A 25413-nucleotide genomic window follows, 5' to 3' on the forward strand; every position below is an offset into this window, starting at 1 on the left:
ACTGCTGTGTGTTTTACCATTAAATATCATTAATGTACATACAGTCGTTGTTTGTGATCATTTCTCTGCTGCGATCTCTCCGGACCTGTAACAACCTATTTCACAAAACACAGACCCACTCCGAATGATTCCACTGCTCGTCTGGACAACAGCCATGTGTCGGGCATGGGAAGGGCTGTGCTAAGTCGAGCTCGGGAGTTCCGCTGCGCTCCAGCAGGCCGCACCAACTTCCCGCTGGCTTGGGCAGCCCGACAATCAAGAGCACAATCTTTTTCTTGAGAAGACGCAAACCACAGCCGCCGCAAAGCTGGCGTCTAGACAGCAAGGAAATTGAGCACTATCTTTAGCGTCCCTCGGTGCAGCTGCCAGCATCTTGTTAGACACGGTCCTTTACTCCAGCGTACGTAGAAACACGCTCACCTGGACTACACCTGCAACATCTGGATCATGTTGCACATCACTCCCTCTGTAAGTCCTACTTTCTTCTTCACCGTGGCTCCGCCTCCCACTCCCCTCCCTTCCTCCCTCCCTCCACCAGTCACTGCTATAATTAAGGCAATTAAGTCTTCAGAAGACTCTCGACTGCTATTATCCTGTAATTCCATGTTGCCTCCTGGCCTTATGAAAAGATAAAGGCATACTTTTCTCCCACGGGTGTTTCTCACATGTGGTCAAGTGTTTTGCTCCCCCTTCTTGCCCTCTCGGAGCAGCCACAGATCACCAAAATAAAATCAAGCGATGCCATGCCATCCATCCAACGCGCCACTAAAACACGTGACGCGGCGCCGTCTCAGCCCGTTGGATATCGACGGCCAATTAGCCTGTCATAGCTCGTCAATGCCGCTCACTGACACCTGACACAACTTGATGAGCTGAGTGATGGCTCCGCGCCAACTTCCTGGTTCCCGCAACTTTACCCAGAAAGCTGCCAGTAACTTCTACTGTTGTTAACATCATGGTGACAAAGCGCTTCAAAGCAACATCGGCATGTGGCAGCGCCAGCCAGAGCAGGACGGCCATGATTTGCCAATCTTTGTTTTGCTTTGTTAAGTTAACAATTTTGGTGACGCTGTGCAAGTCCTACGTCTCATTCATCTCAGTTGTTGTTGTTTTTTTATATCATCTGTATATCTCTGTTACTTAAGCATCACATTAGTAATACAGTAACATTTTACTAGCATGTTAGGAGCACTCTACGAGTGTTACCAGCATGTTACAAGAACCTTTAATGGATTACTTCAACTGTATTACTTAAGTGTTGCGTTTTACTAGCATGTTAGGAGCACCCAAAGAGTGTTACTAGCATGTTAGGAGTACCCTGAGAGTGTCACTAACGTCTTAGGAGTACCCTAGAGTGTTACTGGCATGTTACAGGTACCCTAAAACTAGTGAGTTAAAACTAAAACTAAATTTAAAACTAACTAAAACTAAAACTAGTGTACTAGCATTTTAAAAGCCCACTAAGTACTCTACGAGTGTGACTAGAATGGTAGGAGCACCCTTTGAGTGTTACTAGCATGTTACAATTATCCTAAAAGTGTTACTGGCATGTTACAAGTACCCTAAAAGTCCTACTAGTTTGTTAAGGAGTACCCAGGGAGTGCTACTAGCATGTTATGAGCACCCTAAGAGTTTTACTAGCTTGTTAGAAGCACTCTACGAGTGTGACTGGAATGTTAGGAGCACCCTTATAGTGTTCCAAGAATGTTAGAAGTACCCTAAATGTATTACTAACAGGTTACAACTACCCTAAATGTGTTACTGACATGTTAGAAGCACTCCTGAGAGTGTTACTACAATGCTGCTGGAGTTGACAGGTATTGAATTGTACTATGTTGGTATGACTAGTTGTTAGCATGTAACACATGGTTACTATAGTAGCACCACTTGTGGTCTTGAGTTATACATGGAGGGTGCGCATGTTATCAGCATGCTACTAGTATTCCTATCCTACTTTGCGCTACATCAGTAGCAGTTAAGAACATTAATGCAGTCTTAAAGTGTTAATGTATTACTAGAATTACAATGGTATTAATAGCTTGTTACAAGAATCCTGAGAATGGTAGAACTAGAACCCCAAGAGTGTTACTATCATATCGCTATAGTGTTGCTGGGTGACAAGTTTTACCGTATTATGAGACGCAAGCATGTTAATCTGTGGCATGTTATTTGGAAGACAATTAAACAAACCATGCAACAAATCGCATGAACAGTGGCGTAAAGAGAAGTGAAGGAGTGAAGTTGCTAATGCTAATGCTAATGCTTTCAGTGTGTTTCCAACATGCATATAACGTTACACCTCATGTTTGCAGTTTCAGCTGCTTTCACGTGTGGACATATTTCTCGAGCAGAATCAGTAGGCTGGACTTGTTTATCTTGTCACACTTGGAGGATACATTTCAATGTGGAGTAGTTTAGCTTGGCGCGAAGCCAATGTAAACATCAAAAGGAAAGGACACTTGAGTTCCTCACAGGGCTGAGTGGACGTTGCTGATATCAGAAAAAGCAGACGTGAAACCTGTCCTCCAATTGATTGTCAACGACGGCTACGTGCTACACTACGCTAGCTTCCTGCGATGTGGGCAGCAGCAGCGCGTCGCTGCCTAATCAGATGGAATCACAACCGGAAAAAAAAAATCACATGTCATCACATGTTCCACTCACTACTTTTTGTCTGAAGTTTTTCCAAAAACACACGGCTCATTTCCGTGTCATTTCCTCTCGCTCGCCCCAACTTTTCCTGACCAGCCTCCTTCTCCTCCTCCTCCTCCCTCAGCACACAATGTGGGGCAGCCATTCACTGGCCATTGCATAACCACAATTATCCAAGTGAACCATGCTATCCAACACAGTGTGTGTGTGTGTATGTGTGTGTGTGTGTGTGTGTGTGTGGTGAGGGAGGGGGTGGAACACCTCTGAGAGGCTCCCAGCAGCACTCAGCAAAGTCAGAAAGATGGGAAGCAGAAAACTCCTAAAATATCACGCATACATGTTGCACTGTCATTATGAAGTAGCAGCATGTTCTTGCTACGTTCCATTAGCGTTATGAACATGTGGTACAAGTGATTGGCTGATGGCTACTGTGTGATGAATATGCCCCCAGACAGATAATATTACTTAGTAATCTTGTACTGTACTTTTATTTCACCAGGTAAGTCAATGACTACTACAGGAGAACCAGAGTATACAGCAGAGGGCCCAGCAAGGTGCACTGCATTCGGACACACTCTCTGAGCAGCTGGTGTGACGCCACGGAGGTCTCGTTCATTTATTTATTAATTTGACTTTATTCTTGTAAAATTAGTGCTGATTTTTCCATTTTTTTTTTTGTAACATGTGGTGCGAGCTGCAGATGGCCCCTAGGCCGCACTTTGGACACCACTGTACTACAGTGTTGTAACAGTACTGCAAATATGTTAATATGGTGTGACTGTGCGACGACAGTGTTGAATGAATGATACTAGACGTTTGATTTGTAGAATAATAGAAATGTTTTGTGAGGTTAGTGAGGTCACCGTGACCTCAGTCACCAGTCATCACCAGTGGGTGGCGCTAGAGAATGCTTGCCTCTTGTCTGCCAGGATTTTTTGAGTAAGACATGATGTCTTGTTTGCAGCCCACCACGGGCACCGCTTCCTGCCTCTGCGGACGCCCTGAGTGCTCGCCGGCGTCACACTGGCTCACTTCACACGCTCACAGCAGGCCGAGCGCGCCGACCCGAGCGCGCTGACCCGAGCGCGCCGACTACAGAGTCGTGGAGCAGCCGCTAATTCAATTTCCTCCACTTTCCTCCTGTGTTGTTTTCTTACCGCTACAGGGCCTGTCTTTGGGGTTTACAGGAAAACAAACACGCTTTTTTAAAAGGCCTCTTCTGCGACAGGACGAGAGGACGTTTTCATGACAGCGACTCCATTCCAGGCTAGAATCAACAATATGCAACAACAAATTCTAGAAAATCCCAATCTGTGGCCAGAAATAGTTTTACCCGAGCGTTTGCCAGATGGGATGGAAGAGGAGGAAGCTGCAATGTCAGTGTTACGTTCAAGAACAGCCCATCAACACTTGGATCCAAACAAGATTCATCCTTTTTACGGCACAGCGACATCGCAAACAAACGTACATTTCAGTTTCAGGCATTTCCAAGACAACTGCCATAAAACGAAAACTGACTCTGATACACTCCCACAGAACGTCGGTTTAAGCCCCCATCACGTGAGCCAAACATACAAATGATCAATGGCACATCCTTCTCGGCTATGGCACGTCTGTCTCAGCCATGGCACGTCTGTCTCATTCATGGCACACCTGTCAGAGCTACGGCACGTCTGTCTGAGCTATGGCACGTCTGTCTCAGCAATATGGCATGTCCATATCGACTATGGCACATCCATCTCAGCTATGGCAAGTCCGTCTCAGCTATGGCACGTCCGTCTTGGCCATGGCATGTAGGCTGGGCTCTGCTGGCTCAGTAGCCAGTCTCTATGCAGTGTGAAAGGTAAGGCATCTAAAGTCATGTCTCATAACATTAGTGATTCCTAGTGGCCACAACGCTACATATAACTTGTCTTTCTAGTATATATATTTTCAACCACAAAACAGAGATGATTTTTTCACCATATAGCAAGGGACGACTTGTATTGTGCATGTGTTCCCATTTGCAGTAGCATTCTTACAATGACAATCCTCAAAGTACTCATTCAGTCCTGTTCATAGGCCACGTACTGTACAGTATACGTTGCGTAGAATAGCATGTGTGATGTAATACAGCATTCTGAGCGTGTTATCAGGTGTGGATAACAGCTTATGCCAGCAGCACGACCCAATAAAGAAAAATACTACAGTCACAGAGTCACTCTACGGCGTTGACAAAAATTAAAAAAGGGCACATGAGGCCTTAATGGTTGCGTTGCGACGAGGTCACAGGGCAAAACGAGCTGCGGGCCCCCGTTAAGCCTGCCCACCCACACACACACACACACACACACACACACCGAGATCGCCCCATAGCTCAGACAAGTTCCTGCCATGGAAAACTACACGGCTGCCAGTGTGCAGCGGCCATGATGTTAGCACAGGTTTGATGAAGCCTTAATTTGCTGTAAACAATCGTAAACAAATACAGTACAGCCCTGCTTAAGAGTCACAGAGTCACAGCTAGCAACAGTGCCAAGGAGAAGCCAGGCCTTGAAAACCCTCGTCCTTGTCGGGAACACTTCACAAAAACAAATCTTGGCCAAAATGTGTCAGGTGTTCCCACCGCCATGATCTCTTGATGGCAACGCCACAGCGCGGTGGGGTTGTTGCATCACCAAGGCCTCTCGCAGCACGCCATTGCTACTGGAGTTGGACTCGTGGAACAGAAAGGCCGGATGATCCCATTGGCTGACCATCCTCGGCCCAAATGAAGATTGTTGCTGGTACCGAGGGTGGAACAAATAGCATCAGATAACATCTGCCAGAGAAGAAAGGTCATCTTTTTCAAGGTCACAACATTGGGCGTTTACAGGAGAGCGCCAAACGTGGGACAAGTGGAAATGTGGAAGAAAGTTCTGCTGGCTTTCAAGGTTCCTGCCATGGCAAGGAGACCCACCCGACACAGCACAGCGGAGTGGGCACCATCATGATCCATCAGTGGAAAAATGGAGCTTCAGGTTGTGCAGGGGCGTCAAACACCAGATGGCTAAGTGATGTCACAGGCATCACATCTAAATCCAGTGGACAACATTTGGAGACGGATTTACAAAAATGGACATCCGTTCCAGAGAGTGGATGCCATCTCCACCACACCAAAATGCATTTCTCCCAAAGAAATAATTGGCAGACATTAGCAGCTGGGACATGGGAGGTGGCCGCCTCACCTGTCTTAAATGCTCTCATTGTTTGTTGTGATCACAGTGAGCACAATGAGGCCAGAGTGATGAAAGAAGATCTAATCAGCCAAGGCGGACAGTACTCCTTTTCATGTGTGTATTCTCCTCCCCATAAAGATTAACATCAGAGCAGGAAACGCCGCCGGTAATAAACCAGACTTGTTGACCAGGTGTGGTGGGGGGAGGGGGACAATTTTTACAATTTGTGGAGAGTTGTCCCTCATTTATCACGATTAAATGGTTCCAGACTCGACAGTGATAGGTGAATTTCCACCAAGTATGATTCAATAATAATCAGTGGAATCTTTTCACAGTTAGAGCACAGAATAAACACTGATTGTAACATTACTAGAGCCCTGTAGACTTAAAATAACACACAAGAGTCCATTTTTATTCTTTGTTGACATAACATTATGCAGGTCACGGTTTCTCTCCAGCAAGCTAACTCGTTAGCCTTTCCAATCTACTTGTTCTAGACTTAAGAGTGTTTCAAAAGGAGTGGAACAAAGGACAACAAAGACAAAAACATACCACTTCCACACATCATGAGAGGAGAACCTATTTTTCATTCGATCTCAGTCATGGCATGTCCGTCTCAGCCAGAGGATTGAATAATCCCACTCTTTCTCAGACATGAGACATCTTACTAAACTTAACTAAACCAAACTAAACCTACGTTTCACTTACATTTTTTCTTATAATATATATATATATATATATATAATATATATATATATATATATATATATATATATTCTTATAATATAAGATATATAAGAATATTCTAATATCATATCATATCTATATATCACCTGCAAAGGACTGTTGCTAAGGATCAGGAATATTAGCAACAGCTGCCAGTGCGAAGGCATAACACCATGCAGGTGTACCTAATGTTCTGGCCGTGTAAAGCAATTGGCCTTGTCTCTGCATGCTTTCTTCATCGACCCACACAGCACCTCCTCCTCCTCCTCCTCCTCCCCATCACATGTTGCCGGGCAAACACAGGCTCGCTGGCTGAGCATAAAAGCAGCACAAGAGCAGGATGCCATTCACGCCCCCACTAATCCTGGAGTGGTGGAAGCATCTCTAGATAGGAGAGGCCTCAGATTAGCAGCGCGGTGGGCCCTTCCAGATCCCATGCCAGGCCGGACACAGGGGGGCGCGGGCCACAAGGATTCTCATGCACATTCCCCAACAAAGCAGCGGGCTTAGGTGGAGATAAAGGGAGGGAACGACGGGGCTTTGCCGGGACTGGGTTAAACGTCTGCTCCTATCTTTGCAGAGATTGACTTTTTCCACAGCCGGGCTTTTGATCTGCTGCAACATTCCGGCTGAGATGAAAGTGGTGTTCCACTGGCATGTAACAAAACAAAGTATGAAGGCACCACTTTCTCACCTAGCTCCACTTCACCTGGGCTCCTTTCTCCTCCCTTCATGCATCTGCCCCCCCGCATCAAAAGGCGGGGAATCGGCACCGGGGACGGCTCACTTGGAGCCGCATGACACATGAAGCTTCCCAGTGACCATGGAAACCGGCGCAGTGGGATTCTCGTGGGCCCGTGATTGAAGAGAGGAGAAGCTTTCTCATCCTGGGGGGGGTGGGGCACCTCCCGCTGCCGATGCCCCTCTTTATCAATTCCTCGTCCTCCCTGCACCCCGGGTTCACCAGCGCAGCGTGTGGGCATGTGAAGTGGCGGCCCAGGAGCTAGCGTTAGCGTTATCGGTTTTGAATCCACGTTAACAACATTCTGTCGTGATGAACAACATTGCAAGTTGGCACCATTCATGTCAACGCCCCCCTCCACCTCCCACGTCGACGTAAGCGGTTGTCATTCTAATGACATAAGTCAGAAAAGTGGAAAAAGCATCATAATTGCCCTTTAATGCTGTGTACAAGACTGTAGTTGTCGCTTCTGCCATGATGAACCCATGTCACCATAAACTAAAGTTTATTTTAATATTGGCTCACTATGAGCCCTCCAGCCGTCGACTTCCTTATATACAAGCCGAATGGGGCCAATCGCAGCAGAGTGGGCATGCCTGGAGGCGGGCCGTGGGTTGGAATAAATGAAAACAGAGCAACCAACTTGGCATTTTTGGAAAATTAGGTGGTGGTAAAAGTTATAATGTTATGGGAATGAAGCCCAAATCTAAAAAAAAAAAACAGTTAAAACGAGAATAAAGTCATATTCTAATTTTTAAAAATATGTAATTTTAGCTGCAGAGAGTTGAAATACTAAAGAAAACAAATAGAAAATGTTCATAAAATTGTAACATTATGATGAACAATTTAGGTTGGGGAAAAGTTATTAATATTACAGGAATAAAGTCATAGAAGAAATATTTAGAAAATTTTAAAAAAGCGCAAAGAGTAAAGTTGCTAATAAAAATAGTTTTTTTTTTAGCAGCAGTAAATGACAAAGATGAGTTCTTAGCTTATGTGCTAAATATCTAAGGGGCAAAGTCGCATCCCTTCATTTTTCACCATGTGCCCCCGCTGGCAAACGTTTGGACACCCAATAAATAAAATCAAGAGACTGACTGCACTGAGTTCGCCTTCTTGCAGTGATGGAAGGAAGGAGCATCAAAAAGGGAGCGCCAGAGGATGGCGAGACACCGCAGTGAGTCATCCAGCATGAAAACAAAGCCATCAGCCAGGCTTCCCAGCTCGCCTTCGCCACGCCGACAAGCAGCAGACCAGCTAACGCGTGCACACGCTCATGACGCCCACCCAGCAGACGGCGCTGCCGACCGTGGCCGACAAACAAGCGCGACAGGAGGCGTCTCAAGAACAAGGTCAGAGCCGGGCCAGTCCTGGTCGGCCAATGCGCTCAGTGGGAATGACACTCCACTGGCACCGCCGTGGCCTCCAGACGACCTCCAACACACACCTGAGTGCGTAGGACATCAGAAGGTTGCCGCAGGCTCCGAGCCCATCTCCTGCGTATCACGCTCCATCCTGTCTGTCTGCTGACGTCTTCCCTCCTTCAGTCCACTTTTCCTCATCATTCCCACAACATTCCATACGCTTTTATTGGCTTTTTGGGACATGCCAGGCTTCACGCCCAAAGCTACTTAGCACCAAGAGGCAGCGGCTGTTTGATTTGATGGCCGTACAGCCTGCCCGTTTCAGCCAGCTTCCAAAGTACCTTGTCCTGGGTAATACTACACTACCTACTGCTTGTACAGCAGTACACGTTTACTATCAACACACCCTTACTTTGTCTAAACAGCTGGCATGATAACTCTGCCTTGGCTCCAATCAAATGCCTCCGTCTGGGGCCGCATGAGTGCAGGGGGAGCTGCAATTCACTGGCGTGGTAATTGCACATAATTTGTTCGGCGTGAGATGTTTAGACAACAATGGCTGCATGTTGATTCAGCTTCAGTGGACATTGCATCCATACAATACAAAGAGTGTCCAAAGTGCAGCCCAACGGCCATTCGTGGCCCACAGCTGGTGTAAGAGCCCCGTAGACCTGAAGTAACACCCCTACAATCACCTTTACACTCCTGTTATTCAAGGCTTACAACGTATTGCACAATTCTGATGCTGCAGCGACTCTAGCTACCTTGCTAGCTATATGACAAACAAGCAAGCTATCAAGCTATCCACTTAGCCTTGAATTTATTTCTTCTGAAACAAAGAAACCAAAAACTTCCAGACGGGATGTCAAATCACGTCCAATTCCAGGCCATATTCCGCCACAAAACAGCATGATTTATTAGTCAATATATTTCTCCAACCAGGAAGTGGCCAGAGACGACTGTACTGTGTCTTCTCAAGAACGGCGGTCACAGCGTGACACGAGTGCTGCCAGCAACGGTAGGAACTGCGGAGCACCAAGGGAAATGTCGACACTGTGAGGCGCATGCACGTGTGTTGCCAGAAGCTGAGACATGCTCAGTTTCAGCGGATAGCAAATGTATCCTGCCATACAAGATGCGGTCCTAGCTTATTTCTATGGAATTATCCTTGACATGACAGAATAAATGAACTGTGAGGGCGGCGTTGGCTTCTTTATGTTGTCAAAGGAGGTGCAGACATTCCTCTGGAAGACCAAAGCTGGTTTAGCAAGGTGTTTTTTTTTCACAAGAGGGTTCAAAGAAATTTCTCGGCCAGGGACGCACGTCGCGTCAAGTAGAGTCAAGACCGTTGGATGAAATCCCGCTCCTTTGCCCACACACATTGTTCCAGGGCAAGCCAGGTTTTAGGACTCGCCCCATGCAGGATGCACATTTTATGGTCGTACGCCTCTGGCAGGAACTTGAAAGCGGCGTGTGTTTATTTCTGGGAGGAGATGTCATGAGGAATCTTTTTCTTCAACTCTTCTCCTCGGTTATTTTCAAGCACTTTGTAGTGGCCAGGCCCGGCCCAGTTGCGCTATGCCACGATGAAATGTTGTCTTTGGCGCACATTCACGGTGGAACCGATGGTGCTGGTGAAGGGCAGCGCCCCCCCAGGCCACACACACACACACAACATGCACATACCAGCGCTGGACATGCCAGCCCGGCCGGCAAGGATCTTTGAGCCAGTGGGAAGCACATGCCGGCCGCCCGCTTACTCCCTTTGCTCTGCTGCTGCGTGGCACGCAGCAGCAGCACTAAACTTGGGAACACAAATTTCACACCTGCAACCTAAAAAAAGTTCCTGGACGTCCCACAGCGTAGCCCAACTTCACCAGGACGTCCCACAGCGTAGCCCAACTTCACCGGGACGTCCCACAGCGATGCCCAACTTTACCACCACATCCCACAGTGTAGCCCAATTTCACCAGCAAGTCCCACAGTGTAGCCTAATTTCACCAGCACGTCCCACAGCATAGCCCAACTTCACCAGGACGTCCCACAGCGTAGCCCAATTTCACCAGCGCGTCCCACAGCGTTGCCCAACTTCACCAGGATGTCCCACAGCGTTGCCCAACTTCACCAGCACGTCACACAACAATAAAGTCCTCAACAAGAACACGAGTCAAAGATTCTTTATACCACGATAGCACTCTGTAGTAAAAATGCTCGTCATGCGAGACAAAGATCCTCCATATGACAGGAGCACTCGGCTGTTTGTAAAAAAAGCTCTGCAAAAACGCTAGCAAAGTTCATCCTATCAAAGATCATTTAGAGGACAGGAAAGATTTGCTATGTTTAAGGATGTGCTGCGGAAACGGTCATCAAAGATCCTCCACCTGACGGGGGCACTCGGCTGTTAGTAAAAAAAAGTCCTGCAAAAAAGACCATCCCATCAAAGATCCTTGATAGGACAGGAAAGATCTGCCATACTTAAGCATGTGCTGCAAAATGCTTGTCAAAGATCCACTAGTCCAATAGTGGAAAGCGCTCGGCTGTTGGGATGGGAGTGTTTTTGAGGATGTGCTGTAAAAACGCTAGTCAAAGATCCTCTATACAAGAGGAGGGCTTGGCTGTTTTTAAGAACGCCCTCCGAAGACAGTACTCCTCTATGTAACAGGAGCATTTGTCTCTTTTTGAGAACATTTGGCACAGACACTAGTCACAGATCCTATAGCCCTCGGCTGTTTCCAAGGCTCTACTGCAAAAATGCTTTTCAAAGATCCTCTATATACAGGCACTTTTGTCTTTTTGGAAGTATGTGTGGCAAAAACGCTAGTCAAAGATCCTCTAGCCAGAGATCCCTTCTATGATAAGAACACTCAGCTGTTTTTAAGGCACCACTGCAAGCAGTTACACTCCTACTCTCTAGCAAAGGTGTTGAGAAATGATCTTCCTGTGGTGTCTGACCGTATGCATAAGAGTGGGATGTCACCCTCTGGTGCCTGAGCAGAGTGAGATGTCATCCTCTGGTACCTGACCATATGCATCAGAGTGGGATGTCATCCTCTGGTATGTGAGAATAGGCATCAGAGTGGGATGTCATTATCTGGTGTCTGACCATATGCATCAGAGTGGGATGTCATCCTCTGGTATGTGAGACTAGGCATCAGGGTGGTATGTCTTCCTCTGGTGCCTGACCATATGCATCAAAGTGGGATGTCCTCCTCTGGTATGTGAAAATAGCATCAGAGTGGGATGTCATCCTCTGGTGTCTGACCTTAATCATCAGAGTGGGATGTCTTCCTCTGGTATGTGAGAATAACATCACAGTGGGATGTCATTCTCTGGTGTCTGACCATATGCATCAGAGTGGGATGTAATCCTCTGGTATGTGAGAATAGGCATCAGAGTGGGATGTCATTATCTGGTGTCTGACCATATGCATCAGAGTGGGATGTCATCCTCTGGTATGTGAGTATTCACAGCGCTTCACTTTTTCTACATTTTGTCATGTTACAGCCTCATTCCAAACTGTATTAAATTAATCTCTTACCTCAAAATTCTACACAAAATACTCCATTAAGACAATGTGAAAAAAGGTTTTTTTGACATGTTTTGAATTTATTAAAAATAGAAAACAAAAAAATCACATTTACATAAGTATTCACAGCCTTTGCTTAATACTTTGTTGATCCACCTTTGGCAGCAATTACAGCCTCAAGTCTTTTTGAATATGATCCCACAAGTTTAGCACACCTATCTTTAGGCAGTTTTGCCCATTCTTCTTTGCAATAAGTCTCAAGCTCCATCAGGTTGGATGGGAGACGTCTGTGCACAGCCATTTTCAGATCTCTCCAGAGATGTTGGATCGGATTCAAGTCTGGACTCTGGCTGGGCCACTCCAGGACATTCACGGAGTGGTTCTGAAGCCAATCTTTTGAGATCTTGGCTGTGTGCTTCGGGTCGTTGTCCTGCCGAAAAATGAACCTTCGCCCCAGCCTGAGGTCAAGAGCGCTCTGGAGCAGGTTTTCATCCAGGATATCTCTATATATTGCTGCATTCATTTTCCTTCTATCCTGACTAGTCTGCCAGTTCCTGCTGCTGAAAAACATCCCCACAGCATGATGCTGCCACCACCATGCTTCACTGTAGGGATGGTATTGGCCTGGTGATGAGCAGTGCCTGGTTTCCTCCAAATATGGCGCCTGGCATTCACACCAAAGAGTTCAATCTTTGTCTCATCAGACCAGAGAATTTTGTTTCTCATGGTCTGAGAGTCATTCAGGTGCTTTTTGGCAAATTCCAGACGGGCTGCCATGTTCCTTTTACTAAGGAGTGGCTTTCGTCTGGCCACTCTACCATACAGGCCTGATTGGTGGATTGCTGCAGAGATGGTTGTCCTTCTGGAAGGCTCTCCTCTCTCCACAGAGGAACGCTGGAGCTCTGACAGAGTGACCATCGGGGCCTTAGTCACCTCCCTGACTAAGGCCCTTCTTCCCCGATCGCTCAGTTTAGAAGGCCGGCCAGCTCTAGGAAGAGTCCTGGTGGTTCCAAACGTCTTCCATTTACGAATAATGGAGGCCACTGTGCTCATTGGGACCTTCAAAGCAGCAGAAATTTTTCTGTATCCTTCCCCAGATTTGTGCCTCAAGACAATCCTGTCTCGCAGTTCTACAGACAGTTCTTTTGACTTCATGCTTGGTGTTTGTGCTCTGACATGCACAGTCAACTGTGGGACCTTATATAGACAGTTATTATATTTCCAAATCATGTCCAATCAACTGAATTTACTGCAGGTGGACTCCAATTAAGCTGTAGAAATATCTCAAGCATGATCAGTGGAAAAAAGATGCACCTGAGCTAAATTTTGAGCTTCATGGCAAAGGCTGTGAATACTTATGTAAATGTGATTTTTTTGTTTTTTAATAAAAAAAAATGTTAATAAATTTTTAATAAATTCAAAACATGTCAAAAAAACTTTTTTCACATTGTCATAATGGAGTATTTTGTGTAGAATTTTGAGGTAAGAGATTAATTTAATACAGTTTGGAATGAGGCTGTAACATGACAAAATGTAGAAAAAGTGAAGCGCTGTGAATACTTTCCGGATGCACTGTATGTGAGAATATGCATCAGAGTGGATGTCATCCTCTGGTATGTGACCATATGCATCAGAGTGGGATGTCATCCTCTGGTATGTCAGAATATGCATCAGAGTGGGATGTCATCCTCTGTTGTCTGACCTTAATCATCAGAGTGGGATGTCATTCTCTGGTGTCTGACCATATACATCAGAGTGGGATGTCACCCTGTGGTATCTGAGCATATGCATCAGCCAATTGGGCCACTTAAAAGAAAGGCGACTTTAAATAGAGGGGCAAATGCCCTCTGCTATGTGGCGAAGCTTCGAAGCACAGCTGGGGGGCATTGTGTTCCCAGACACGTTTTATTTTTAGCCAGGGCTCAGCATAAACAGCCTTTTTTCTCACTCATTTACCTTTTTCTTGCAGGAAGAATGTTGTAATTGAATTTAACCCAGACTGACCAGAAAAGATTCCAGCTAGGCAAAGTGGCCCAGTGTGGGCGGGCGAGCGGATGGTCCTGGAAGGATCAAGGATTGTGTGGGAGTGGGAGCCGGCTGGGTATCCGGGCCAGGGTGGGGCATGTTTGGGGGGGGCTGGTCTGGCAAAGACGTGCAGCTGTGTCCAGGGCCCGGCCTGCGCTCTGTCGAGATGCAACAATGGGCTTTCCCGCCTCTAATTACGAGGAAAGAGATGGCGCCAATACGCCATTCCATGGCCATCCTGCTTCCACCGAGCAGACGGTGGGGATTTTATTTGCATACTGTAAATACAAATAAATATAAATGTAAACAATAACCTGTCTTCAATAAAGACCCCGCCCACTTTACAATGGAGGCAAATAAATGAAAAAGTAGCATTTATGCTTCCTGTGGTGGATTGATCATCCTAGCATGCTAACAGCGGTAGCCACACACCATGCTAGCCTTAAATCAATCCCAATCCCAATCTTTTCAGTCAAAATGTGAGCAATGTTTTCCGGTGAGAAGGAGTGGTTTATAACTTTTTACGCTTGTGTGACGACCGGTGCCTTGACTAAACCCGCCTGAGCACTGACAGAACTCAACATTTACTCCTTGGTCAAATCTTTTCCTAAGAATGCCTGCTCAGAAAGATACATCAGCATCCGTCACCAGTCAAAGTTTGCCATTAGCACGTCCACACGCCACAAACGCCAGTCAAAGATCCTCTAAACGACAGGAACACTTCTGTAGTCTCAAGCCTGCACATTTCCTGTAATTCTCCCACTCAGAGACAAACACGCGTGCATTGCTGCCGTGGTTACCTTTCCCAGCACAGTCAGGCAACTGGGATCCAGCTCCGGTTGCTCCAGTTTGACCACCCCAACCCAGCCGTACTCGTACAGGTCTTCCTCGTCGTTGTTGTTGCATAATCCCAAAGGGTGCATCTGGAAAGAACATGTATTCATGGATTAGATTTATATCGTGCCTTTCAAGGTACCCACTCAACACATTATTCATTCACTTCTCGGCCCCCCGCTGCTGCTGGTGATCTCCATCTTTAGCTACCGTTGCCTTGGGGTAGACTCCGACTGACCTGCTCTACCCCTGAGCAACTGCTGCCCAAAACATGCTGATCATACAGATATCAAAGATACAAAAAAACTATATGACAGGAGCACTCTGCTCTTCTTAAAGAAACGGCAGTCAAAGATCCTCCATGAGGCAGAGGTGCTCTGATGCAGGACCTATCACAAAAATGCTAGTCAAATCCTCTGTAGTCAAAGATCCTCTACATGACAGGGGCCCTCTGTTGGTGTTTAAGGTTTTACTGCAAAAGGTTTTAACTACTGCAGTATCTCAAGTCAAAGATCATCTAGACAAGACAAGAGCACCCTAATGTTCTTAAGAAAATGCAAGTCAAAGATCCTCCACATGACAGAAACACTCTCACTCACGCTGTTCTTAAGGACTTACTGCAAAGGCACTCATCACAGATCCCCTACAGTCAAAGGTCCTCTATATGAGAGGAGCCCTATGTTTTTTTATGGTTTTAAGGACCTCCTGCAAAATCATGAGTCAAAGATCCTCTATATGATAGCAGCACTCTGCAGTTCTTAGGGAGATTGCAACAACACTAATCAATCAAAAGAGTGTCTATGGCCAAAGATCCTTTATATGAAAATAGCACTGTGATGTTCTCAAGAATACACTAATCAAATATCTTCTATGCTCAAAGATCCTATATACAACAGGAGTACACTGCTGTTTTTAATAACTCACTAATCAAAGATCTTCTGTGGTCAGAAATTATCTATACAATATGACATTCTGCTGTTGTGAAGGACCTACGGCTATCTCTTCAGGACAGAAGAAATCGGCTGCTCTTAAGGATTGCCTAGTCAAAGATCTTCTATAGTCAAAGATCACTCTGCACTCTGCAGTTCTTAAGGACCTACTGCAAAAAAGCTAATCAAAGATCATCTCTGATTATCCGCCATAAAAGGAGGGATCAGTGCAGGCGGGGTTGTTGTAGAGGGGTGGGTATTTCCTCAATGTGAAAAGTCTTATGTACAAGTTCATTTCTGAGCTCTAAAAGCGCTGGGAGTGCATGAGAACGTGGACAGTGGAGTGTCGCCACTGGATATGTTGCACAATATAGCAACAACAGAAACAATGTTGTCATGGCGGTATGGTTCCCTTTCCACTTTCTCATGCACACTAAATGATGATTGAAGTTCCAGAATGATGGATTAATGAGTGTAAAGACAAACTATTAGTACCATTAGCATTAGCGCTAAACTCCTACTGCAGGAGCATCGTGGCGCCACACCCTGGCAGCCGCTCTGATGTGATTGCAGATGACCCTGGATGGTACCCTTCTCCCTCTGGGGACCCCCCGACCTTTGAACCCCATCTTATCTCACCAAGTGCAGATTGGTGGTGCAGCAGGCCAAGGGGTCAAGAACCTAACTGGAGGGTTTGGGCTTTTTGTTGTTGAGCGAGGACATACGTATAGAGGATGAGGTGTAGGGATGAAATATAAACGAGGGAAGGGAAGAAGTGTTTTTTGGAGAAAGTTGGCCTTTCCCTCTGATGTGGCGGGGGTTTCTCACACCATGCCTTGTGATGATGAGGAGCATCAGACACGCTGAAGAAACAGGGCGCCTTTGCGTGCCGACACGCTCGTCCCCATCCTACTCGGCCCTCCCACACGCCGACAAATGTTAGCAGAGAAGAAGATAAAACTTGCAAAGTCGGCTGCCTGCAAATTCCCACACAAGCTTCTCCAAACACTTTCTCAATAACACGGCTGGGAGGATGCACCATCTTCCCTACACAGCTCGCTAGCAGCCGAAGGAGCCCTGCATGTACACAATACCTATACCTTATATACACACCATAGCTATATCTTAACTATACCTTACATTCACCATACCTATACCTTATATACACCATACCTACACCTTAACTATACCTAACTATATACACCATACCTATACGTCACCCACACCTTAACTATACCTTATATACACCATACATATACGTCACCTACACCTTATATACACCATGTTTACACCTTATCTATAAGTCACCTACACCATAGCTATACCTTACATACACCATACCTATACTCTACCTAAACCTTAACTATACCTTACATACACCATACCTATACGTCATCTACACCTTACATACACCATACCTATACGTCACCTACACCTTATATACACCATACCTATACCTTATATACACCATACCAATACGTCATCTACACCATACCTATACCTTACCGATATGTCTCCTACACCTTACATACACCATACCTATACATCAGCGCAGAGACTGCACTTTTAAGGGTTTTAATGATATACCTTACCTATTCATTACGTATTACATACACATTACCTATACCTTATCTATGTGTGACCTACACCTTACCTATATGTTACTTATACCTTACCTATATGTTACAAATACGTTACATACTTGATCCGCTGTGGCGACTCTAAAATCAGGAAAAAGCCGAAAGAAACAAACACAACTTTATTATTCAACTGAATGCACAAGAGTGAGTCAGATACTGTAAAATGCTTACCTCAGCAAATGTCTAACATACTCATAAATAACATAATTCATGAAAACACACGCCGTATGTTTACACTACTCAGAGATCCTCTACATGACAGGAGCACTCTGCTGTTCTTGTTCTTGAATCTACTAGCTACACTAGCTTGCGTTAAGTTAGTTAAACAACTTGAATGCTATGCTGCATGGCATTTCAGCTGCATTAAGCTAGCTTAATAACATTGAAACAGTTTGGGTGCTCTTCTAATTTTTATTAAGCTAATTTAGCAATAATTAACCTAGTTTAGCAACTTGCACACAGATGCTATGCTGGCTTGCATTAAGGAGAGGTGTTGAGACAGCGTTGTTGTCTTGACAAGCCCCAGGCCCGCTTGCTTTGGTGGCTGGTTTTGGTGGACCAGCTATTGCTGTTAGCAATTGCATCGGCACTAACTGTATGTTACAGTATGTGTATCATCACGGAGAGAAAAACCACAGAGAAGCAGGATTGGAAGAGTGGAAGCAACGTGTTGTCTTTTCTTGTCGGGATGCTGGCACCCTTTTCGCACGCACACAAAAAGCTCGGGAAGGACAAACCTGGGCCAGGCGCCAGTCCTCCCACCCACCTGCCTCCCCGCAGGCCAGCAGTCTCACTACCAAGTTCACCCCACCAAGAAGAAACCTAGCTCAACCACTTCCTGATTCCGCTGACCCTTCCCTCCCACCTCCTAAAAATCGTTCAGTTTGGGATGCTACGCTAGCTTGTATTCGGCAAAATAGCAAAATGGATTCTAGGATAACAAGTAGTAAGCTTGGTGATGAACTTTTGAGGAAATTTAAAGATGTTTTTGGATACAGTCCAAGGGGATAAAGCACTTTGTGGTGATTCGTCACAAAAAGCAACACTTCCACCTGCTAGCTGGGCTAGCCTAGCCATGTGCACTACAAGTCACCGGGTTTCACTTTACTGTGAGCTCATTCAGTGTAAACAAACGGTATCGTCTTGACGACTACAAACGGACATGATGTTGCGCTTGAAGGGGTATGCCAGCTTGCCGACAGGCGTTGGCGAGGGTGAGGTGGTATCCACGGTGATGGACAAACAAGCAAATGAGTGTCACGGTTTCACAGGCAAGAGAGGACACCAAATATCTTGTCCATGTCCTGATATGCGCCACAGAGGCTTCACAGCTTTAACACTGAGCACCACGACGATGCATGGCCTGTGCCTTAACATGCATGGGCTGTGCCTCTCTCACAGGAAGTACCCATGGTGTGTGTGTGCGTGCGTGTGGTGTCACTTTCTAGCTCTTCATGCTTTCAAATCCAGAGTGACACAAACAAAGGACAAGCCGACAAAGTTCAGAGGTCAACATCGGGCGGGATGCCAAACTTCTTTTGTGAGGAAGGGAGCATCCTGAGGAGATCACAGCATCTTTGCATTGAGAACACACTGCTGCCACCCCACGACAAGGACAAGGATTGGCAGCATCATTCGCGTTCATTAGCATACTAACATCCGGCATACAAAACCAAGCAGACTCTTGGGAAACGTCTTATATTTCCACTTAACTGATGATCATGACGATCCCTGGAGCCTGTTTTTGTTTGCTCCACACAAAAAAAGCAGGCTTCGCTACTCATCTTAAAATCAAGTCTGAAGCTTTAAAGTCACCCTTAAAAAAACAACAAACCATGAACCAATGATTTTTTTCTTGCAAAAACAAAGTCAACTGTAGCTCACTTTCATACAAAAAAAAACTATCCTATCACCTATGACAATCCTATCACAATAAAACTTGGTGGTATTTGTTAAGTATTTGCTTCCATTTATCCACAAAAACAATCAAAAAACTTTGTGTTGACAAGTAGTTGGTTTCATTTATCCATTTGCATGCATTTTTCCTTGCCAATTACAACAAAGTAAATTCCAGCTGATCATGTCATCAAAGAACTTTGCGGTACAAGTATTGGGTTCCATCTGTCCATTCGCACACTCCTGAGTTTTAGTGCTGACAACCAAAAAACAGCTTTAAAGTATTATTTCCATTAAAACTAAAGAGACTCGTAGGTTTTTATCATGCAAAAGATAGGTCGATTCTACCACACTTTAATGCACAAAAACAATATTGCGTCATCAAAAAATGTGGGGACAAGTTTTTGGTTACATTAATCCCCCTGACAACCATAAACATATATTGTTTAACAACATTAACTCTAGCTAACTTAAAAAAAAAACATTTAATCAAAAAACTTAATGACAAGAAGTATATGGTTTCACCTTCAAGAGCATTCATTTTCTCGCGCTTATCCTCACGACGGTCGCTGGGGTGCTGGAGTCTATCCCAGCTGTCTTCACCCTGGGCGGGATACACCCTGGACTGGTGGCCAGCCAATCACTGGGCACATATAGACAAACCATTGAAACTCACATTCATACCTATGGACAATTTGGAGTGGCCAATTAACCTAGCATGTTTTTGGAATGTGGGAGTAAACCAGAGTACCTGGAGAAAACCCACGCATGCACGGGGAGAACATGCAAACTCCACACAGAGATGGCCAAGGGTGGAATTGAACCCGGGTCTTTCAAGAGCAAGCACTCAATGTTCAGCCTGGACAAATATTTCCTTCCATTGTTATTTTTCCCCGCAAAACAAAGTCAGCTATTGCTCACTATAATACAAAAAAACAAAACCAAAAGCTAAAAGTAGCCACAGTGAGGAGGAGGGAGGGTTGGGGGATTGCAGTCATCAACACCTAGGCTCTGACAGGCCTTTGAAGCAGCGCTGCCTCTTTGATGGCCCCGGCCTGTGGAGGAATGCCACGCCACACTCCACCCCAACCCCCATCCCAAAAGCCCCCACAGTTGTGGAATGTGGCGCAAGCTGCTGCTACTCTGCCCCCTGGAATGGGATTAGAGGACGGGCTCAAACTGCCCTTCCTTCGCCACCTCCTCCTCCCCTCACTGGACAACATGGAGGCAACATTGTCTTTATAGTTTGGCTTCGTACTAGTTTATAGAATGTTGGAATACATTTCTTTGAATACATTTTCTGTGATCAGGATTATATAAACTTTTACCATTAAGCCAAGGTTTAAGACGCAGACAAAACTTGCGGGCCAAGAGGAAACTCATTCAATGCCCCACACTTGTGCGAAAGTGATGTTGTAGTGGTGTTCTATGTGTACTTAGATCCCGTCTATGAGCATCCAATCCGTGTGCTGTACTTTTGAGAGACAAGGCGCTCAGGTGCTCACTTTTCAAGTTACAGCTTTTCACCACAAGTCCCAAACCTTAACAGCCCAGTTGGGATCGATGATTCAAAGCCATGAGAACACAATGACACGGATGAAGGAGAATATTCCACTAATGACGACGAAAATGCTGCACATCTTAATAAAACCTGTCAGGACAACTGCGTGCCTCAGCTTCCAGCGATGGGACGCTAAGACGCCTGACGACAAATACTTGTCACACAATGACAATTGCTTCAGGCCGCTGAGGTCCCTCTGTATGCCCCCCCCAATGTGATCAAACAGGGCGGGAGGTGTTGCGTAGCCTCTCGCCTCAGATGCTACGCTCCAAGCCAGAAAATTGCCAATTGGTCTGCCCCCCCCCAATCACATGAATGCTTCCAGCAAGTTTTTACACTGGATGACCCTTTCCTGACGCAACCCAGGAATCCAACCCGTGTGTGCCACTACACCACCAAACTTTGTTTATATAGAACAGTGACTTTTCCAGACACCATCAATATTTTCATCATCCTCTGTGTGCCTACTCAAGTGGTGGGTGTATCCGCCCGTCCACGATTTGGATCTGACAGGGAGCACCATCCAGCCCAAGCAACTCTGCCCCCCCACCCCCCCTCCAGGCCAGAGTGTTCAGTGAGGCCAGCCAGCATTAGCGCTGGTTTCAGCTTTCACATGCTCCTGCTTCATTATTTTCTTACTGGGGCTCCAAAGCACACTGCAGGAAGTGTTCACCTACACAGCTTCCGGGTTGGAGTCCGAGGTCATGAAGTAGAGGGGTGGGGTGGAAGAAGACCTGGAGTGCGACTGGACTACATGTGGAAAGTTTTAAAACTCTGCAGCATTCTGCACACTGTGGCACTCTGTAGCTCTTTTTACGCAAACACACGCAAAAAACAAGAGGATCAAGTGTTGATTTATCTTGTGCAAACTTAGTAGAATTCAAGTTGTGACATGGTCCATCCGCCCCCCCACCCCGTCTTTCTTTGCCTGTGAATGGCTGACTGATCACCTTTCAAGTCAACCTGGGGGGACAGCAGGAAAGCTCCTTTGAGTAGCTCCAGCTACCTCCGAGGAGCCAATGATCTTTTAGAGGAAATGACAATGTGAGAAAACAAATTTGGGGTCTTTTTTCCAGGAGTCATGCCAGATACCTTGAGTTGCTAGAACCGCACAGGACAAGATGTCTTCCGGGTTCAGCTTTCAAAAAGATACACGTTTCAGTGGCAAGAACGGCAGCACCGGAAGCAATGCAGGTTCTCCACACTGAGACTCAAGCTTGCATCATTCGCAAATAAGGAACACTGCAAGAAGATCAAAAATACTGGCTTGTGAAGGATTAAGACTATGCTGGAAGAACTTGGACAAGAGGGGTAGTCTGGGCCATGGTAAAAAGGGTTAGGATGAAGACAAACTTGGACAAACAAAAAGAAGAGGTGCAGTACGAGCTAAGGTAGAACCAGGTATTTGGTTGGACTGAAAGCAAATAAGGAAGATGAAGACCACCAGGGATAAGAATGACTTTAGTACAGACCATGTGGGGGTTTTGGAGTGAGGGTTGATGCGTATAAAGGAAAGACTACCAGGACTGATGCTGACCACACTAAAGACTGAGGGTGAAGACTACCTTGGACCACCAAAAAGTAGCAAAGAGGTGCAGTATGGGCCAAGGGAGAACCATATATTTGGGGTTACCTCGGACTGAAAGTGAACAAGGACAAGAGGAATACTACCAGTCAAAAGAATGACCCTGGACTATTTGCACTAAATCAGTGCTAGAGACGGACTGAGGATTTTGGAGTGAGGGTTGATGCAGATACAGGGACTGCATCAACCAAGACTACCAGGACTGATGTTGACCAGACATCGAGGGTTAAGACAACATTGGCCCACCAGAAAGTAGCAAAGAGATACAGTATGGGCTAAGGTAGAACCAGATACCAGTGATAAGAATGACCCTGGACTATTTGCACTAAACCTGCAGTAGAGACCAGGTGAGGGATTTGAGATATGAATGAAGGGAAGCGTACCATGACTGATGATGGCCAGAGGATGATGACGGCTTCAGACGAAGCCCACCAAAAAGTAGAGTAGTGATGCAGTTGAGGCCAAGGTAGGACCTGATATTTGGGGATAGGGGGGCTGGGACTGGATGTGGATGAATACTGCCCACCTGGGACTATTTCCACCAAACGCGGAGTAAAGACAAAGGACAAACCCCATTTTGGCTTTTCGGAGTGAGGGTTGATGCAGATAAAGGAAAGACTGACAGGACTGATGTTGGCCAGATTTAGGTCCCCCACAAAGTACAGTCAGGGTGGGGCATTTTTGGACTGAAGGTGGAGTGGAGTTACCCAGGGCTATCTGCACCAAACGGATGGGAAGTATGTTCCAAGATATAACCAGATAATGTTTTGGACTGGAGGTGGATGAGGGTGAGGGACCCCAGTTAGGTGAAGGCTACCATGTTGACAAGACCCAAGACATGATGTATAAGACACAGATCAGGATGAGGACCACCTTGTACCATTCACGCCAAACTGGGAGCAGAGGCCACGCTAGAACCAGATATTTGGGGAATTTTTTGGACTGCAGGTGGGTACATTTCATGGTTTCGGCAAGATGCTGATTAAGTAACTGAACTAAACTACGAGCTGACAATCTGCCACCTTTTCATTATGAAAACTGTTCCATGGCTGCATGGTGAGGGAGCCTCTCCCTATGCTCACTCTGACAAGTGATCAGGTTAGACAAGTCCCTCCATTCACAGCCTCGCCGTAACAGCGATATCCCCAACGAGAGAGAGAGAAAAGGAGGAGAAGAAGAAGAAGAAGGGAGGGAGGGAGTGACAGGGGGAAAATCCTATCTGAGAGATTAACTGGCAGCACGCAGCCGGGCCAGTGCTGGTTCACTGGCTCGCTTGGTGCTATCTTACCCGCTAGTCTCTTGTTCTAAAGCAAAGCATGTCTTTGATACCCGACTAGAAGGAATCTGGAGGCGTTACAGGTTTCTTTTGTGCTCTGTGTGTGTGTGTGTGTGTTTGTGTGTGCGCAGTGAGGCTGGGATTTCTTTTCTCTAAACCCGCCCCTCTTTTTTTCATCCTCTGTTCCCCTTCCCCCCTACAAACCAAAACAATAAATCAGCGAATTATAAACCTTTTTGTCCTTTGTTTTTTCGTCTAGCGCCACTGCCGTCTAAACCCTTGCTCCAAATTCTTTTCTCTTCAACTTTGGGGATCCAAGTGACCATATTAGGGGTGGTGACTGCTTCAAAGTTGAAACAGGGTGGTGTCCTTGGTGGTGGTGGGGGTGGGGGGTTTGAAGTTTGACTCCCCTGGAGATTTTCTTAAACCCATTACATCAGCTTTTTTCTGCTTCACAGCCTCCAAGTCCAGGGCTTTTGTGAGGGTAAAAAATGACCTAAATTGACATTCAGGGTGGTTACATTGTGGACGACCATTTTTTGGCACAAGATTGTTTTTTCACAAGAACAACACATTTTTTGGACCGATACATCAAACTGCTTTGACTTGTGAGGCGTGGTACAGGGTAGTCCACAACAGTTGTCTTACAAAATCAGTGCTTCCGGAGACCACTTGCTGGAGCAAATCAGCTAAAATATCCCCTTCTGCACACCTGAGCAAACTTTAAAACAGCTAGCTAACATGAGCGGGAATGTCCAACCACTGAGGTCCCTCTGTACGCCCCCCTAATGTGATCAAACAGCGGTCCATTCCCCAGAGGAGGTCAAAGGAAAAGAAAAAGTGAATGTGAGGCTTTGGTGCTCCGTAGGAAGCCGGCCACCAGCAGCCCAACAGAGCACAAAACAACATCGCTCAAGATCTGGTCCAGTCCCACGGTGAGGGGGGCAGTGGGGGGGTGGATGAGTGGGGCTCAAGACGGAAAGAGTGCACTGGGCAAACAGCAAGGGGTGAGGGCTCAAAAAGGGGCTTGGTTGCCCGGGTGAGGGGAACCCGCTGCTCCAACAATGTCCACATCAAGCGTCCGGCTGTGGGCCAGGCCTCGTTGAGGTGCGCTCGCTGTGGGCTCGGAGGTCAGCGCTGTGGACAAAAGGGGAAAGAAAAAAAGCCCGGGCTGGCAAAGAAGAGATTTAGTTTGGATGAGGTCACACTCCACAGAGGCAGAATAATAACCCAACAGTCACTTTTGCAAAGTGAAAATACTCCATTACTCGTGCTAATTCCGAACTTTCATTTCATCACCGTTCTTGACGACTGAGCGTCCCAGGAAAAGATCAGGTATTCTTAAAACCTAAAGATTATCAACATGACTCAATAATGACTCCAGGCTCAACGTTGATGTAGTCGGCATTTTTAAGGACTTGGTGCTGAATCGGCCAAAAATCGCTCATTTGAACATCGAC

The 25413-nt window shown here is 46.1% G+C and overlaps 1 protein-coding gene across 3 annotated transcripts in view; it reads right to left on the minus strand.

The window, feature by feature from the left end:
- znrf3 (zinc and ring finger 3) overlaps window positions 1–25413 on the minus strand; it is a 61537-nt gene that overhangs the window by 19768 nt on the left and 16356 nt on the right. For 2 of the 3 annotated variants that reach the window (XM_058069797.2, XM_058069796.2), the window contains exon 2: window positions 15033–15155. The exons of the other annotated variant lie outside the window; for it this stretch is intronic. In XM_058069797.2, coding sequence (XP_057925780.2) covers window positions 15033–15155 — 123 coding nt within the window. The remainder of the gene's footprint in view (window positions 1–15032; window positions 15156–25413) is intronic. 3 annotated transcript variants of the gene reach the window in all.

Source organism: Doryrhamphus excisus, linkage group LG3, assembly GCF_037039965.1.
Source record: "Doryrhamphus excisus strain RoL-2023G ecotype Guam linkage group LG3, RoL_Dexc_Guam_v1.1, whole genome shotgun sequence".
NCBI lineage: Eukaryota > Metazoa > Chordata > Actinopteri > Syngnathiformes > Syngnathidae > Doryrhamphus > Doryrhamphus excisus.